Here is a 16,795-nt window from a genome sequence, read left to right as displayed (position 1 = left end):
CAGTCCGCACCAACTCTATGGGAGAACCCGGCGGGGGCCAAGAAAGATCTGTGGCCTTCAGTGATCGGTGGAAGGTACCGTTCCCTCTCTGGGCCTCAGTCCCACTCTCATGAAAGGATTGTGCTCAAAGTCGCAATAGAACCTGCCACAGGGCACAGACAGCCTAACGCCAGGCCACTTTGCTAATGGTCAGCTAAGTGGTTTGGACCCAAAGGCTGTGGTTTTCTGACGATGAGCTGGAGTGAGTGGACACAGGCTCCCTGCTGAGCCGCAAACAGGACAAGATGCTTTCCACCAAGAGTGCAGCAGCGGGCAGGGACGATGATCATTGGGGATATCTCGGCGCCCCACTATCGACTCTGCCAGTGAGAACACTGGGAAGGTTTCATCTTGGCCTGGCTCCCTCCCCTCCCTTCTCCTCTCTTCCCCAGCCAGCAGCCTTCTGGGCTGCCTCCCCCCTAACCAGCTGGTGTACGCTCAGAAAATCCAAACTCATTTCCATGTGAGCAGAGGGGGGATATAATTAGGAAGGCCCCTTCCTAATTAAGGAGAACGTGAGAAAAGAGGGAGCATGCCCAGGCCTCCCAGTCAGGGGGACAGGGTCAGCCCAGCTTTAGGGGATTTCTGCTTAGAGGTGCAGGGGCTTCCTCTGCCACAAGCGATCTGGTGACCCAGTGGTAACCCAGGGCTCTGAGTTCTGTCTCTCTGCAGTGACCTGAACAACCCAAAGAGTTCTGCCATCAGCTCACCTGCCTTTCAAAGGGTTCCCCTCCATCCCCGAAGTCCGAAAGGGCCCAGATCTACCACTTCTGCTTGTGTTCCAGCTATCTAGCCATGAGCATTTCATCCAGGACTTTTCCAGGACACTCAACCCCAGGCGGGATACACTGGGAAGAGATTGGAGATCAGAGGGAGCAGAGAGTGAAGCACTTCCATTTTCAGACCTAGGTAGATCTGATGAAAAAACTGTAGACGCCAAGACAGTGGACAAGGACCAGCCCCAGCCCTCTGTCCAGCCCTGGGGCCAGAGAAGTTATGCTACAAGGAAACTGTGTTTTATCATTCTGTACTTTTAGTCAAGCTATGACCTTTCATAAAGAGCTCCAAGGAATTCTAGCAGGTCAGGATGGGAAAATCAAGATGCCTCCAGAGAGGGGACTTGGTTCATCGCCAGCTGGCTGAGGCCAGCACTTCCTGATGCCAAGGGATACAGTGCCCCGACATAGAAGGAGGCTAAAGGCCATCTGAGAGCTTCTCCCAGGTCTCATCTGCTGAGCTGGGTGAACCGCCTTCCCCTAGTGTCTGCCCCCTCTGTGCAAAGTTACAGACTTTGTTGTTGGTAGGTGCCATGAAGTCAGCAAGTCAGTTGCAACTTACAGGGAATCTGTGTCCAACAGAAAGAAACATTGCCTAAGCTTGTCATCCTCCCAAACACTGTTGCTTTGTTTATACCCACTGTTTCAGCCACTGTGTCAATCCAGCTCACTGCCGGTCTTCCTCTTCTTTTTGTGGACCTCCTACTTTACCTAGCATGATTTCCTTGTCCAGAGACTATGTTGTTGTTGTTTCTGAGTACTGCGTCAGCACCAACCCATAGCTGATCCTCCAGCAGGTTTTCATAGGCTGTTACTCGCATGGGAGGAGATTGCCTATCTCCTGCTGAGTCGCTGGTTGATTCAAACGGGCTGCCTTCAGGATTACAGCACAGTTTCTTATCACTAGAGTTAAACCCTCCTGAAAACATGTCCAAAGTATGTCAAACTAATGTCATCATTGGCACTTCAAAGGAGTATTGTGGCTATCCTTTGTCCAAGATAGACTTGTTCATCCTTCTGGCAGGCCATGGTTGTTGTTGGGTGCCATCAAGCTATGGCTTATAGTGACCCTATGAACAACAGATCTGAACCTTGCCCTGTTCTGCACCATCCTCATCCTCTCCATCATGCTTATGCCCACTGTGGTAGAGAGTGTCAGTCCATCTCTTTGAGGATCTTCCTCACTGTCACCAACCCTTTCCCTTTCCCAACCTGATGTTTCTTTCCAAGGACTGCTTACTCCTGAAAAATATGCCCAGAATGCATGAGACAAAATTCCACCATCCTTGCCTCTAAGGAGCACACTCGTTACACTTCCTTCAAGACAGATTTTTTTGTTCTTTTGGTAGGATAAAGCGTAGGACTGGTCATCCACTTCTGAAATAAGAGGACTTTGAACACTCTATGGGCAACTGAAGTCCATGGTATAACATTGTAAGTCAAGGGCATCAGTTCTTCCATCTCTCTCATTCATTGTTCCCACATGCATGTGACTTGGGTCAAGTGCTCCTTAAGCCTCAGAAAGACATTTTAAAGAGTTCTTCTGCAGCACATAGGCTCAGGGCAAATGTCATTTGATTTCTTTAAAAAAAATTGGGCATTGATTGTGAATCCAAGTAAAATGAAATCTTTGACAATCTCTTTGACATCACTTTCCCATTTATCATCATGTTGCTTACTGGCCCAGTTGTGGGAAACCCTGTTTTCTGTATGTTGATGTATAAACCATAGTGAAGGCTGTAGTCTGTGATCTTCATCAAGTAAGTGTGTTCTCACTTTCAGCAAGCAAGCTTACATCATCTGCATATCACAGACTGTTAATTCATCTTCCCCTAATTTTCATGCTGCATCCTTCCTCATGTTATTTATTTCTCAGATTATTTGCTCAGCATACAAATTAAGTAAGTGTGGTAACAAATGTGACTCTGATGTGCATCTTTTCTGATATTAAACCGCACAAAATCCTCGTGTTCTGTTTGATGACTGCCGCCTCTTGGTCTATGTACAAATTCTGCATGAGAATAATGAAGAGTTCTGGAATCTTCATGCTTTTCAATGTCATCCATAATTTGTTATGATTCATAGTTGAATGCCTTTGCATAGTCAGTAAAACACAGGAAAACATTTTTCTGGTAGTCTCTGCTTTCATCCAGTATTCATCTGACATCAGCAATGATATCCCTCATTCCATGTCTTCATCCGAATCTAACTTGAATTTCTGGCTATCTCCTGTCAATGTACTGCTACAACTGTTTTTAATTACCTGCACCATAACTTGACTTACATATAATATTAATAATATTTTTTATCATTTCCACATTCTGTGGGGTTTCCTTTTTCTGGAATAGGCTACATATGGACCTCTTATAGTTAGCTGGCCAGGTAGCTGTCTTCCAAATTTCTGGGGATAGACCAGGGAGTGCCTCCAGCATTGCATCTGCTTGTTGAAACATCTCTATTGTATCCCATTCATCCTGAAGCCTTATTTCTTTGCCAATACTTTCAGAATATCTTGGACTTCTTCCCTCAGTAATATTGTCCTTTTTTTTAACAATTTAGCAAATCTGTATTAATTTGAAGCTTGCATATAGATTATCAGTAATCACCACAAAATAGTTTAAAACTTAGCCATAGAAAAGTACATTTTAGAAAAAGTATCATAAAATTCATACTATTTAGAAGTGCAGAGACATGATGATACTAAAAAGATCATTTTAAAATTAAAAATAGGGAATAAAGCCCAGCAACAATTAAGGTTACATGTAGAGCTAACCTGAAAGCAGACACTAAGTACTATTCTTGATCCTATGCTACTTCTTGAAATGGCTGAATGCTAACCAACTCTTTTTGCTATGAGACTCTATGTATTCCTTCCATCTTCTTTTCATGTTTCCTCTTATTCAACATTTTGCTCACAGAATCATCCAGTATCGTGACTGGAGGCTCCAATGTTCTCATTTCTTTCAAATTGAGAAATGTTGAGTGTGTTCTTCCCTTTTTATTTTCTAACTCCAAGTCTTTGTACATTTCATTATAATATTTGTCCTCTCTCATTGTCCTTTGAAATCTTCTATTCAGCTCTTTGATTTTACAGTTCCTTCCTTTCACTTAAGAGATCTAGCTGCTAACAACTTTCTGTGCTCAAAGTAAGTTTCAGAGGCTCTTTGGCATCTATTTTAGTGGGGTTTCTTTCTCTCTCCCTCCCTCCCTCTCTCCCTCTTTCCTGTCTTCTATTCAGTAAGTCAAACCTATTATTTTTTTTTTTAGGCCAAAGTGTTTTATTAAAGCAAAGGGGTAAAAAGAGAATGACAAGGAGGCATACATGAAGGGAAAATAGTAAATTTAGATGAGATAGTTACATCACCAAAGGGATGGACCTCTCTCCTTGAAAGGAAATATGGAGAAATAGCCCAAACCATCCTTGAAATGGTCTCAAAATTTAGGCAAGATATAGTGATATTCAAGGTCATCGAGATCTTTTTGCTGTCTTGAGCTTGTCTTCATTTTCTTGTACTTCACTTGAATTTGCAGATGAGCAATTGATCATCTGTTGTGCAATCAGATCCTAGCTGTGTTCTAAGTGATACTGAGATTCTCTGTTGTCTATTTCCACAGGTGTGACTGATCTGATGAGGTCCACATGTACAGTTGTCACTTATGCTGTTGAAAAGAGTATTGCCATTGAATAGTTTGTGGGCCGTGCACAATTCTCTCGTGGATCGCCAGTGTCCTTTCCACCAGCAAAGCCATGTTTCCAAACTACTGCTCCTCTGTTTCCAACTTTCTCATTCCAGTCACCAGAAATCATCAGTACATCTTGATTCCACGTTTGATCATTTCAGATTGCAGAAGTTGATAGAAATCGTCAGTTTCTTTATGTCTAGCATTAGTGGTTGATGTGCAAATGTGAATAATAGAAGTAAGACTTCATATGGATTCAGAATTAGTAACAACATTGCCTGCGAGCACGGCAACCCCCATTGTTCCTCTCAGCCCTGCTTTCTCTATTGAGGGAGAAAGTGAAATCCCATTTCAGAGAAAGAAAGTGAGAAACAGTGAGGGGCAGGGACACCACTCAGAGTCAGCTGGCAAGTAGTGATGGCAAGATGGGAGCTTGAGCTCGGGTTTTCTGACGTCAAATAATAGCTAACATACAGGCAGCCTAATCCAGGGGGGCTGCGCTAACCTGAGGGTTGCGCTTTTCTGACAATTTGAATCCACCAGTGGTTCCAAGGGAGGAGAGAGAGGCAGTCTTCTCCCATTTGACTTACAGCCTCAGCAACCCGTTGGTCAGCTATGAATCTGTTCCCACTCGATGGCGATGTTATTGAGAACATAGAGGTGACTGTGTGCTAGGCATGTTCATAACCTCATTTTCACTTGCCTCCCACATTTTTTAGATAGGTGCTATTATTTATTTCATACAAATGAGGAGCCTTAGTGGTGTGGTGCCTTACATGTGGGCTGCTAACCAGAAGGTTCTTGTTCAAATGCAGCAGCCACTCCACAGGAGCAAGACGAGGTCGTCTCCTCGCACATGAGCCTGAACTGACTTGATGGTGTGGGTTTGGTCATGCACGTCTACATAGATGTACACACATACATGGGGAGACCAAAGTTATACACCTCGTTAGATGAGCTAAGACTGAAACTTAGGTGGTCTTTTCAGGGTCCAGATCCTTAGCTTTTTGTATCCTTTTCACAATTGTCCCCTAAGTGTACGTGGCTGAAGTGTGGGCTCCAGCAACCCTTACAAAGACCCAGGAGGAGTCCAAGGTGCTGGGTGTGAGACAGAAGGTCAGGCTCAGTTAGAATGAGGTTGGTATGTTGTTGTTGTGTGCCCTTGAGTCTGAACCTACTCATAGATGACCTTCAGTGGATTTTCAGGGGCAGTAAGCGCACGGGAGGAGATTGTCCATCTTTTCCCCCACAGAGCAGGTGGTGGACTCAAACCACATAACTTTGGACTGGCAGTGCAACTCCTTACAACTAAACCACCAGAGAGCCCTGAAAATGGGGTACTTGTCAAGTAATCTTTTTTTCCACAGCTAGGTGGGGTTGATGGTGCTGAAGACCACCACACCTCATGTGAGGAGAGGGGTTTCTGGCCTAGTCTTCCAGGCTCAGATCAGTACCTGCTCTGCTGTCACCCTATCTGTCCTCCAGCAGACACTTCAGATTCCACCAACGAGGAGGCAAAGGTCTAGGACCAGGCAGCCAAGGAGAGTGGGAACTAGGTCCATGATTTGGGGCAATAGCTCTTCAGAGGGAGAGAGCAGATAAACTACAGGGCATAGAAGGAAGCAGGAGCACAAGGGGGAAAGAACATGAGGTCTGCATCAGAGCTTGGCCCTTCTAACCTCATGAAAACTGACAATTAATTCAATTCATACTCAGTGACCTTGGGATCTCAAAGGGACAGAGTAGAACTGCCACTTAGTTTCACCAACCTTTCAGTTAATAGCCAAGTGTTTAACCACTGCATCACGAGGGCTCCTTTCCAGAAGCATAGGGAAATCCTATCAAATGGCATTAAGTGACAGTGGGGGCTTGCCTGCTTTGCTGGCCACCAAGGCTAACTCTTGGGGCGGGACCAAGGACAGGGGCACAGACCCCACTCGGCCAATGACAGGGAAACAGCAGAAACAGCAGCAGATGTAAGCTGACAGGTCTGAGGGGGAGGCGCCTTCCTGCCCTCCCCCTCCCCATGACTCCACATGAGGGGAGGAGGTGGGAGGAGGGAAAGATGCACAGGTTTCTAGCGAGGATGGGGAGGGGGCAGGAAAATGCCTTGAAAGGGCCACTTCCTGAGCCCTGGCAGGTGAGCTATAGCTAAGCCCAAGATGGCCCCTTGGGGAACCAGAGAAGGCAATACACACAGACTTGAGGTTCATGGTCTCTACACAGCAGCAGAGGTTGGAGGAGCTTCCCCTCCCCACCTTCTCCAAGCAGAGCCTTATCTCTCAGAGCCCAGCTCACCTCATTCCTCTGACCCCTCAGCTTCCTCCCATGTCTCTTAAGTCCAAGGCTGCCCATAGCCTTCACATGGATTATTCACCCCAAGACAGGAGGCCTGTGTGAGCTGTAAGGATGGAGCTCAACCCAACCACCTCCATGTGCTAGCCCACTACCCCTGTTGTGAGCCATGGAACTTGGCACTCACCCAGGCCTTTGGGCTACTAACCATTAGCAGTTATTACTACCACTCACCACTTCTGTCTCCCGTTGTTATTTGGACCTTCTTTTCAGCACTTACTCCCAAGCCTTTTCAGAGACAGGCTTATCCCTCTGTCTCCCTCTAGTGGGCCTGAAGATCCCATTGTGATTCCCTTGGGATGGAGTGGTGAGAGTGGGGAGGGATGAGCAGTAGCAGTAGACCTGGCAGGTGTGGAGTCTGAGGGAAGCAGGCTGGATGGCAACACCGCAGGGCACATCCTTGTCTGCAGGGCAGTCATGGTTCAGGCCAGGGGAGCGGTGGGGAAGGACACTGGCTGACAGGGAGTCTGGGTTTTCAAGAGAAACTGAAAATGTAATTCTTGTTGTTGAACTCAATTTAAAAATATTGACAAGTAATTCAAAAGTAAAGGCCACACCTGGGACCTCAGACATGCATGTTCACACTTGACAGGCCCCAAATTTTCACCAGCATGGAACGACAGCCTCACCAATGCTGAGAGTTCACGTCAGGGTACAGGCCTGGACAGATGAAGCCTTTCTCAGCCTGCCACAGCCCTGGTCACAGCAACTCCCTACACCCACCCCCAGGCCCACAAGTACCTTCAAACCTCTGCCAAAGGTTCCTACACTCCCTCAAGTGCTGTCTCCTCTTCAACACCTATCCAAGCCTGCGTCTCCTTCCAGGCCCGCTCAGAACCCCCACCTCTGGGGTGTATGCTCAGCACACCCCTACCCTCTGCGGAGAGTGCAAGAGTTGCTTCCACTCTCGTCAGCACCATGGGTCGACAATCCTATGACATCCCATTCCTGCATCCCTGGCAAAGCCATTCTAGTTCCACTTTTGCTCAATCAGCCCCACCCTAACTCACTGAAGGGCACACTGGTGTCTAGTCTGTAGGGATTTTCACTGTTAAACCAAAAGTCATGCCTCTCTGGTAGTTTGAATCCACCAAATCCAAGGGAGAAAGACGGACAATCTCCTCCCATGTGATTTACAACCTTGAAAATCCAACGGAGGGTCAGCTACGAGCCAGTTCCAACCTGAATGGTAATGATGAGTTTTTGTGAAGTTGTTAAAGTGCAGTTATGGATAGAAGAATTTAAAAGAATTAGGTTTCTTCTCCATCCTTTGGACACTAAAAATATGGCAGGTTCATTCATCGCTTCCTCGGCTCCAAAGCTGGGCTTGGGGATGGAGTGCCACCTCGTGGCCACTCCTGGAACAGCCAGAGAGGAGTCAGCAGATCCAGTATATAGATGGGTGGCAATTATTCTCAAGCCGTTTTAGAGACAAAATCACCACTCCATTCCCAAATTTATTTATGACCCTCCATACTGAGTTCTCAAGGTCCGAGAAAAGTCAGGATCTCATGGAAGTCTTTGAAACAGACAGACATGAACAAAGTCTTCCAACTAGATGTGGCTGGGAAACAAAGCTCAAGTCCTGGCTTGGCCATTGATTGAAGTTTTAAGCAAGGTCCTGTCCCAGAGCAGACATCTGCTTCCTTCTTTTCAAAATGCTGCAGAGGAGCCAAGACAGCAGCTCTTCTCCTACTCTGTTGCCTATTCATACCAGGAATAAACACAGCTTTCTTATTCTGTCTTCTGTATCTCCTCGTTGCTAACACTCCAAGAATGACTGAATTAAAATTTGCTCTTTAAACTCTCTTCAGGACCCTCTCTGAGCACTGATGTGGCTCTGCTAGGGATACTTCACATGTAAAAGTTTAATCACTCAGAGTTCATTTTTCTCATGGATATAAAGATCCAAGAGCCCAGGTCTCAAAATTACAAAGAGTTCTCAAAGGTCATCTGGCCCAACTTGGGAACCCCTCACAATAGCCCTGGAATGGCCATGCAGCCTTCACTTACACATCTCCAGTAATAATGAGTTCACCTCAAAAAGTGACCTGGTCCACCTTGTTTAGCTGTTATACAACCCTTTTGGGTCCTGATTTTACACTCTGGTGGCCTTGTAGTGAAGAGTTGTGCTGCTAATCTAATGGCACGAAGTCTGCACCCACCAGCTACTCCTTGGAAGATGGGCACTTTTCCTCCTGTGTGATTTACAGCCTCTGAAAACCCACTGGAGTGTCAGCTGAGAGTTGGTTATGACTTGTTCATACATAACAAGGCCACACAAGTCATGTCTAATCCCTCTCCCTGGGAACAGAGACATTTGGAGAAATCTAGATAGATCATGCTTCTTTTGTTTCCAGTGTGAATAACCCTTGTTCCAAGTATGTCCCTCATAGGCCTTTGCCTGGAGTCTCCATTTCCTGGTTGTTTCCTCAGATTCAGTCATTTAGCAAACTACTACTGAGCCCATTCTAAGCGCTAAGCAGCCCAGTTTGTGTCCATCCCTTCAAAAGGTTAAGCCCCAGTCCAGAACACAACACGTAGCTGCTGAGCAGTGAAGGGCCTGAGAAGAGCTGCTTTCCAACTCCTGATTGTAGCAGCTTGCTGTCCTGTGAATCTGAATCCTGGGTCATACATGAGCCAATCTCCATCTATCAGTAGTGGCTTTCTGGGCCCTGATGGACAGTCTGTAACATGTTGCACTAACCTAAAGGCTGAGCATCTCTAACTGGTTAAGTCCTCTGGGGCCCCTAAGGCAGAAAAGTGGGCAATCTCCTCCTAGTTCTACTTAGAGCACCGGAAACCTGACGGAGGGTCACTAGGATTTGGAATTCAAAATGACAGTTTAGGATTTTCAGTTTGGATTACTGTTCAGGAAGGTGAGAAATAAGACCTCATGCTCCAAACAATTCCTTTTCTGGCCCCATCCCAGGGCTTTAAACCTTTCCCCAGCCCAGTTTCACCTGTTATGAGTTGTCTGATTGTCCAGATGCTGACTCAGTCACATAGAACATTCACAGGCCCGGCTCGGAATGCCCAAGCATTTCTGATACACACAATGTGTAGGGAAATCCAGAAAAAAACATCAACCAGGACTCAGCCGAGACTGTAAGAGGCTAGGTCATTTGTGGAAGAGATGAGAACCTCAGTTTGTCTGACTTGGAAGCCTAATTGCCCTGCACGACGCGAGCTGCCATTTCCAGGAAGGATGAGTGGATAGTGCTTCAGCCTCAAGTGGCTTTCTGATCTGCCCACTGGGTGCACACCTCCAGGAGCATGCACTGATGGAGGAATGCTGATGCAACTCCACTCAAGGTGTGCAAAAGCCAGTTTCCCAGCATGGTCACATCCTGCTGATAGGAAGCATTTCACCATGAATGGGCATATCTACCATACTGTTGAGATGGCATCTGTGTGTGCTGAGCTCAATGCCTGGCACAGAGGAAGTCATGATAAACGAGCACTACCACACTGGATTGCTGGTATCAAGTTCTGCCAAGGTAAAGCAGGGCAGTGCCTGGGTCGCTGCAAAAGGCATTATAAGCACAGAGGAAATGGAATTCCAGCCCAGTCACTGTCATGCCCGAGTTCTGCTTCAGGCGGCGCCAAGGCCAAGGGAAACCTGGAGTTCAGGTGGGTTGATCAGTGCCCAGCCCAGGGTCACAGGGTGCCTCAACCTGTTGGGCACAAGCAAGTAAGAGGGAGGCCTGAATAGCCCTCCCCACAACATCTCATTCACTGCCAAGGCTGGTGGCAGAGGCAACATGAAGCCACCTCGGGGTAGGACTCCGAGAGCTTGGTCTGGGGCCCAAGCCAGATGGGGCTGAGGCGAAGAGCAGAACCCAGGCCCATGTGCCCAGCAAGCTGTGCCAGCCCAGCCCATGCCAGCTCAGCCGAATTCGAGATATATCAGGAGAAGGGATCTGTTCTGAAAAACTCTCCCATTTCTGCATATTTGCATATTCTATTTTGGGGCTCTTCCTTTTTTCCCTTAGCTTCCTAGAAAAGTTCTCGTGATCAATTCCAGCTTCACCTCTGTTGAACTGAAAAAGCTCATTCTCAGTCAATCCTGTCTCGTCGGTTCCCACCTCTTTCCCCTGCCATCGCTGTCAAGGTTCCCTGCCTCAACGGCCTTCCACCGTCTTCAAGTCCTACAGTCTGGTTTTGATTTCACTGTTACATTTCCTCAAGGTCACCACAGCAGAAGCCACCAAGGTCAAGGTCAGGCCTTCTGTTATTAGCTCAGTGGCACCTGACACCGTGCCCTATTTCCTTCCATTCCCTCCGCCTTCCTGAGCCCTGTTCTCTCCCTCCCAGAAGCCACAGATCCTGCCTCTCTCCCATTTCCCACATCCACACTCTATTAATGGATTTCCTCTACTATTCCCTGAAAGTTAAATGACCGTCTTACATGATATAGGCCGTCTTCAATTTAAGACTTTTAGATTATCATCCCCAGCCCAGAAAAAAACATCACCTGGCTGTCCCATGGCACCTCATGTTCACTGTGTCCAAAATCAGTCTCCTAATCCCAATCCATATGCATCACCATCCTATCCACCCACGCACATTGTGGCTGCCTCCTCTCCCCCCCGCCACCCCCAGATCCAGTCCTTCTTTAACATCTCACATCCACCCTCTAGCTTCCCTACTGCAGCTCTAGGCAAGGCCCCCATCATGTGGCAACCACACCTCCTAGCTGGTCTCCCAACTTCAATTCCCACAATCCATCCTCCACACAGCTGTCTAATTTCACTCAACCTGCCCCTCACTTCTTGTCTGAAGCCCTCCAGGCGTGTCTCTGCCCTCAGGATAGACTCCAAACTCCACAACCAGGCTGGCCCTCTTCCTCTTCCACACTTTTAAGGCCCTTGGCAGCAGCAGAAAGAACAACAAATTTAGCTTAAGACCGCCTTGAGTTTCTAGGCCTATTTATCATGAGATTATAGACAAACTGTTCTTCAAATCTGGCCTTTACCATCTGTAGAAATAGCAGTATACCCACCTTTCCCAAACATGTGATACACATTCTAATTCCTGAAGTCTCTCTATCCATACTGCCATGCTGCTGGATCTACAATCCCAAAATCATGGCCACAGGATCCTCACAGGGCCCTGCATCCATCTCACACCCTATCCTTTACCATCTATTCACCACACAGCAGCCAGTGATCTTCCAGAAATGCAACTCTAATTCCCCCAACTGATGCAAACTTCACTGTCCCAGGGCAAGTCCAACTTGTCGGAGCCTGTCTTCAAATGGTCTAGCCCCTGACTACCCAGCCCCCTCAGTCCACACTGTCACATGGGCCCACAGGAGCCATGCTTTCTCCCTCTCATTCATTACAAGCATTCCCTTTTCCCTGGAATGTTCTCTTCCGTGTCCAATCTCTCATCCTTCATGTTTCAGTTTAGATTTCACTCTTTGCAAGAAGTTTTCCCTCACCGTCCTGTTCTCAGCCCAAGTCAGCTGTCCTGCCCATGAGTTCCCATGGCCTGGTACTGTTCTCAATAGACTTCCCTATAAGCACTCATTCACTTATCAAACAGGTCTGTGCAAGGAAGGTCTTGCCATGTTTATCTGGCACAGCCCAGAGGCTCAGTGTTTATTCAGGGTGATGGTTTGGCTTGCAAAGGGACAATGGTGAGGAAGGTACCCTTTGGGCCCATGGAAAGCCCCAGGTTCAGTGGGGGCAATTATGAAACTCAGCACATAACTATTTAAAACACGGCCACAGGAAACAGAATAGACTGGCTGAGACCCTGGATGCAAGAGCTGGCAAAGGGGAAATTGGGGGGGGGGTGCTCAATTGTGGAAAGCAGTGTAACAATAAGTACTTGGGGGTCAACTGCAGGGATAGGGCAGGATTACCCAAACCATGAGGGGTAGGGAGAATTAAGAAGCCCCAGTGCCTTTGAAGGCAGTCCTTGGGGACACAGAGAGCTGCCACAGAGTGGAAACCACCTCTAACAGGGCTGTATCATGTAGACAGGAAGGGCTGTGTCAGCCCCTTCTGACCAAAACAAGCCCATGAGAATACAACTGGTCTTTGTTCCCATTACAAGGAAGAGAGGCACTGGGTTCAAAGACAGGGCTTCCTGGCCTTTACCCCCAACCACAGGGAGATAGCAAGGTCTTGGGCAAACCACTGAGGCACAAACCAGTTAGGCACCAAGCAGCCCGTCTGCTTCCAATCTTTTCTGCCAACGCAACCCCGCTCAGGACTGACAGGGACATGAGTGGGGAGTTCAGACATTTTCTGGAGGAAGAAAAGAACAATGTGCCGCTGGGGCCCAATCTGGAATACTGAGTCCTTCCAAGCACTTCACTACCCCTGTGACTACTGAACTGGAGGTCATTCAGAGAAAAGGACAGAATGCTCTTTGTGGCCCCTCAGGGAACAGTTAAAAGGACAGAAGAGGCAGTAAACTCTGTCCTAGATGGGTGAATGGAATGTTTGCCAAAGGCTTGCAGCCAGGGCGGACCTGGGAGCTCCTTTCCACCCCACAATAAATCCCAGAAAAGCTACCCCATCACCACCTGAGGGAAAGGGGTTTTCCTAACAAAGTATTCAAGGCATGTGAGACCTCTTTGTTCAACTTGGACATGTGCGTGCGTGTGTGTGTGATGCCACAGGGACCTCATGCCAGGGAAAGGAGAGCACGTGCAGATGGAGCAACAGCTTGGGGGTTTGCGCCCTCTCTTCAATATTAAATCTGAGCCCCGCTCATATTGGTGGTGTTTAGCATTGTTATTTAACTGCTCTTGTCTTTACGCCTTTAGGACAGAGAAGAGGGTCCAGCCACTTGGCATGGCTCTGAGGCCCAGATGCTGGCATCTTTACAGGACAGACCTCAAAGAATACTTGGTGAGGATAGGCCAGGGGAGGGACAAGCAATCTTCTGGAAAGAAGCCTTTGAAACAAGGTGATATGGAAGGCAAGTTACCTCACTTGTCTTCAGGTCTCCCCAGCCTCTTCCCAGAACCTAGATATCTAAGTAGCATGCGCTTCTCCATGTTATGAGAGCAGTCACACTGAAGACTGGGCCAACAGTCCCATTCCAGCCTTGGGCACACCCCCTGCCCCTGAGAATGCCATGGCCCAAAGGATCCGAAGTTCCCAGAGCTACTGCTAAAAACTTCAATTGAAAATGAAAGTGAACATCACATAGCTGAAGCATCTTATGATCTCTGTCTAATTTCTCCATCCAGTGTCCAGAACCAGAGCTGGCAAACTCCCTGATACCACAGCACCAAGACCCCATGTTGATCCACTGCCTTTCTTGGCTCAGACCAGCCAGAAAGGGCATGCACTGGACAAAGCATAAAGAGGTGACCATCAGTAGGTGTATTAGGGAGAGGAGAGGTGTTGGCACTATCATCGGGGCCTCCCATGGACAGCAGCCTTTGCAGACTGTTAAGGGATGAGAAGAACTTGGGAATTTAGGGGGCTCCCCCGGCAAAGATGAGCTCCAGGGCCGCCTGGATGTCCCCTCCAGTGGCCTGCAGGGCCCGCAGGCTCAGCTCTTCATCATGGATGCCCATATCACGTAGCTGCTGCAGCTGGGGCTGCCACTGGCTCTGCAGAAAGACACAAAAGGCAGATGTTCTTAGTAAGCTCTTACAGTCGACTCAGTTAGGTCTAACCTTCCAGGGAATGAGAAGAAGGTGAGATTCCTATAGCAACATTTCTCAGAGTAAGTTCCCTAAGACAAAGCACTTTTAGGAAGGTTAAAAGATGAGCTTGAGTGTTTGGAAAAAAAATTCAAAGTTTTAAAACAAAAGAAAAGTCTTAGCACAAGAGTCAAAGGAGAAAGCACAAATTACTTATCATCATGTCAATTTTCCAAGTTACTTGTTTTTTTCTGCTCTACATGTATCTACACACACACCCTATACACTGCTGATGAATAATATTTTTAGTTGTTTCATCCTTTAACATGAATGTAGTAAAAAAATCTTATCCTCATCTACTCTCATCCAAATAACCAATTTTATTTGTTTCTTAGGGGAAATACATTTTTCATTCTCTTACATTTCCATTCTATACTCTTCCCATTCCTCTTTTTAAAAGGTAATCTGTCTATGGTTTCAGGCCAGAAAAGAACTCTTTAATAACTATAATATTCTATTCTACCTAAAATGCATCCTAATGATATTTAGTCTCATCTTGTACTATACAAACAATGCTGCAATGACTGATGTTATCTCTACACGGACATTGCTAGAAAAAATTCCTTGAAACTGCTAAGAATTTACCAACTAAAGCCCTTCTGTATTCTCTCTTCAGTACACTGCATGTTTACATCCTCCACCCATTCAGGGCTGCTGGTCCTACATTTCTAGGACTTCTACATATCCCGGAGACTTGTCCTTTTCAAATTTCTGCCAAAGACTTTCTCCCAGTTCATCAATATTAACCTTTAGATTTGCTTGTTCTTCTGTTTTGTTTGCCATTCTGAAATCTGCACCTTCATGAACTCAATTTCCATCCTGAGCAATTTACAGTCTCTGAAAACCCACTGGGGGGTAGCTTTGGTCAGTTCCGACTTAATGGCAGTGAGTTTCATAACTAATGATCACAAACACTTCTTGATGTATTTGTCAAGTGTCTAAATGCCTTGTCTGGTGAAGTGTGTCTTTCTATCTTTTGTTTTTGAAGTGTTGAAGTTTTCTATAAATGTAGAGATTAGTCCCTTCTCAGGTATGTTGCTGCCAAAAAAAGCTTTCCCAGACCATAGGTTCTCTTTCTTTTGAAGAAGTCTTTGGATGCACATTGTTGTTAATATGTGCTATCGAGCTGAGTACATCTCATAGAGACCCTGTGAGCAACAGACCTGAGCCCTGCCCTCTCCTGTGCCATGCTCATCACCTCCAACATACTTGTGCCCATTGTAGCAGTCACTGTGTCAATCCATCTTGTTGAGGGTTTCCTCTCTTCCACTTACCTTACACCTTTCCAAGATGTCATTTTTGAAGGACAAGTCCCTCCTAAAATCATGCCCAAAGTACGTGAAATGATGGTTCGCCATGTTTGCCTCTAAAGAGCACTCTGGCTGCACTTTTTCTAAGACAAATCTGTTTGTTCTTTTGGCAGTCCATAGGATATCCAGTGCTCTTCTCCAGTACCACAGTTCAAAGGCATTGATTCTTCTCTGTCATCCGTATTCATTGTCTAGCTCTCAGATGCATAACAAGTGACTGGAAAGACCATGGCTTGAATTGGGTGCACTTTACTCTATATTAACACCATTTCTCTTCAGGACTTTGGAGAGAGGTTCCTAAGAGAAGACTTTTCCCAAAACTATACAGATGTACATACTAGTTCATTTTTAAGGGGTTCCAATCATCCTGTTTATCTAACACTCCAACAACCAGCTCAGACATCTCTTCCTCAGATAAGCTTTTCCTGACCTAGGCCCACATCTTTGGCCTGGGTGGCCTTCTTGTTTTGCTGGTTCCCTGGTTCAGTAGCTTCCTATGTGCCTAAGGCATGGAAGAAAACTGTTTATCTTTAAGCTCCATATCAAGACATAGACCTGGATGTATACACCCAATGCTCAGTCAACATTTACAAAGTAAATTAATGAATGGCTCCTTTTCTAAAACTCCCAGGGTTTTCTAAGGCAGCCAGTGCCAGTCAATGGTGTCAGGCTGTGGATGTAAGATCTCTGGATGCAAAAGTGGAGGCCAGAGGGACAATTGCCATTGTTGGGGACATTCCTCACATGTCACACTGCCAGACCTCTGCTATACCTTGAGAGAAGCACACCAAATGAGAAGGGCTTTGAGAGCAGAAAAACACCTGGAATCCAATGCAACTAAGAAGTCTTATGGAAAATACCAAGTAGAGAAGACTGACCTGGAGGCTAGGCTGTCCAGAGGCCTGCAGAGCATGCTGCAGGGCTTGGCTGAAGAGATCATTGGTGATGGGCGTTCCTGA

General features: G+C 46.7%; 1 protein-coding gene across 1 annotated transcript in view; it reads right to left on the bottom strand.

The window, feature by feature from the left end:
• Positions 1–14,295: 14,295 nt before the first annotated feature.
• Positions 14,296–16,795, bottom strand: part of UBL7 (ubiquitin-like 7 (bone marrow stromal cell-derived)) — a 22,475-nt gene continuing 19,975 nt past the window's right edge. Inside the window, exons 9-10 of the mRNA XM_006888389.1 lie at positions 16,715–16,791; positions 14,296–14,433 (exon numbers count right to left, since the gene is read on the bottom strand). Of these exons, the coding sequence (XP_006888451.1) occupies positions 14,296–14,433; positions 16,715–16,791 (215 nt within the window). The remainder of the gene's footprint in view (positions 14,434–16,714; positions 16,792–16,795) is intronic.

The sequence above is a fragment of the Elephantulus edwardii genome, unplaced genomic scaffold (genome assembly GCF_000299155.1).
Source record: "Elephantulus edwardii isolate Elephantulus edwardi_28Jun2011 unplaced genomic scaffold, EleEdw1.0 scaffold00066, whole genome shotgun sequence".
Classification (NCBI taxonomy): domain Eukaryota; kingdom Metazoa; phylum Chordata; class Mammalia; order Macroscelidea; family Macroscelididae; genus Elephantulus; species Elephantulus edwardii.
This window is presented reverse-complemented; position numbering and strand designations above follow the sequence as displayed.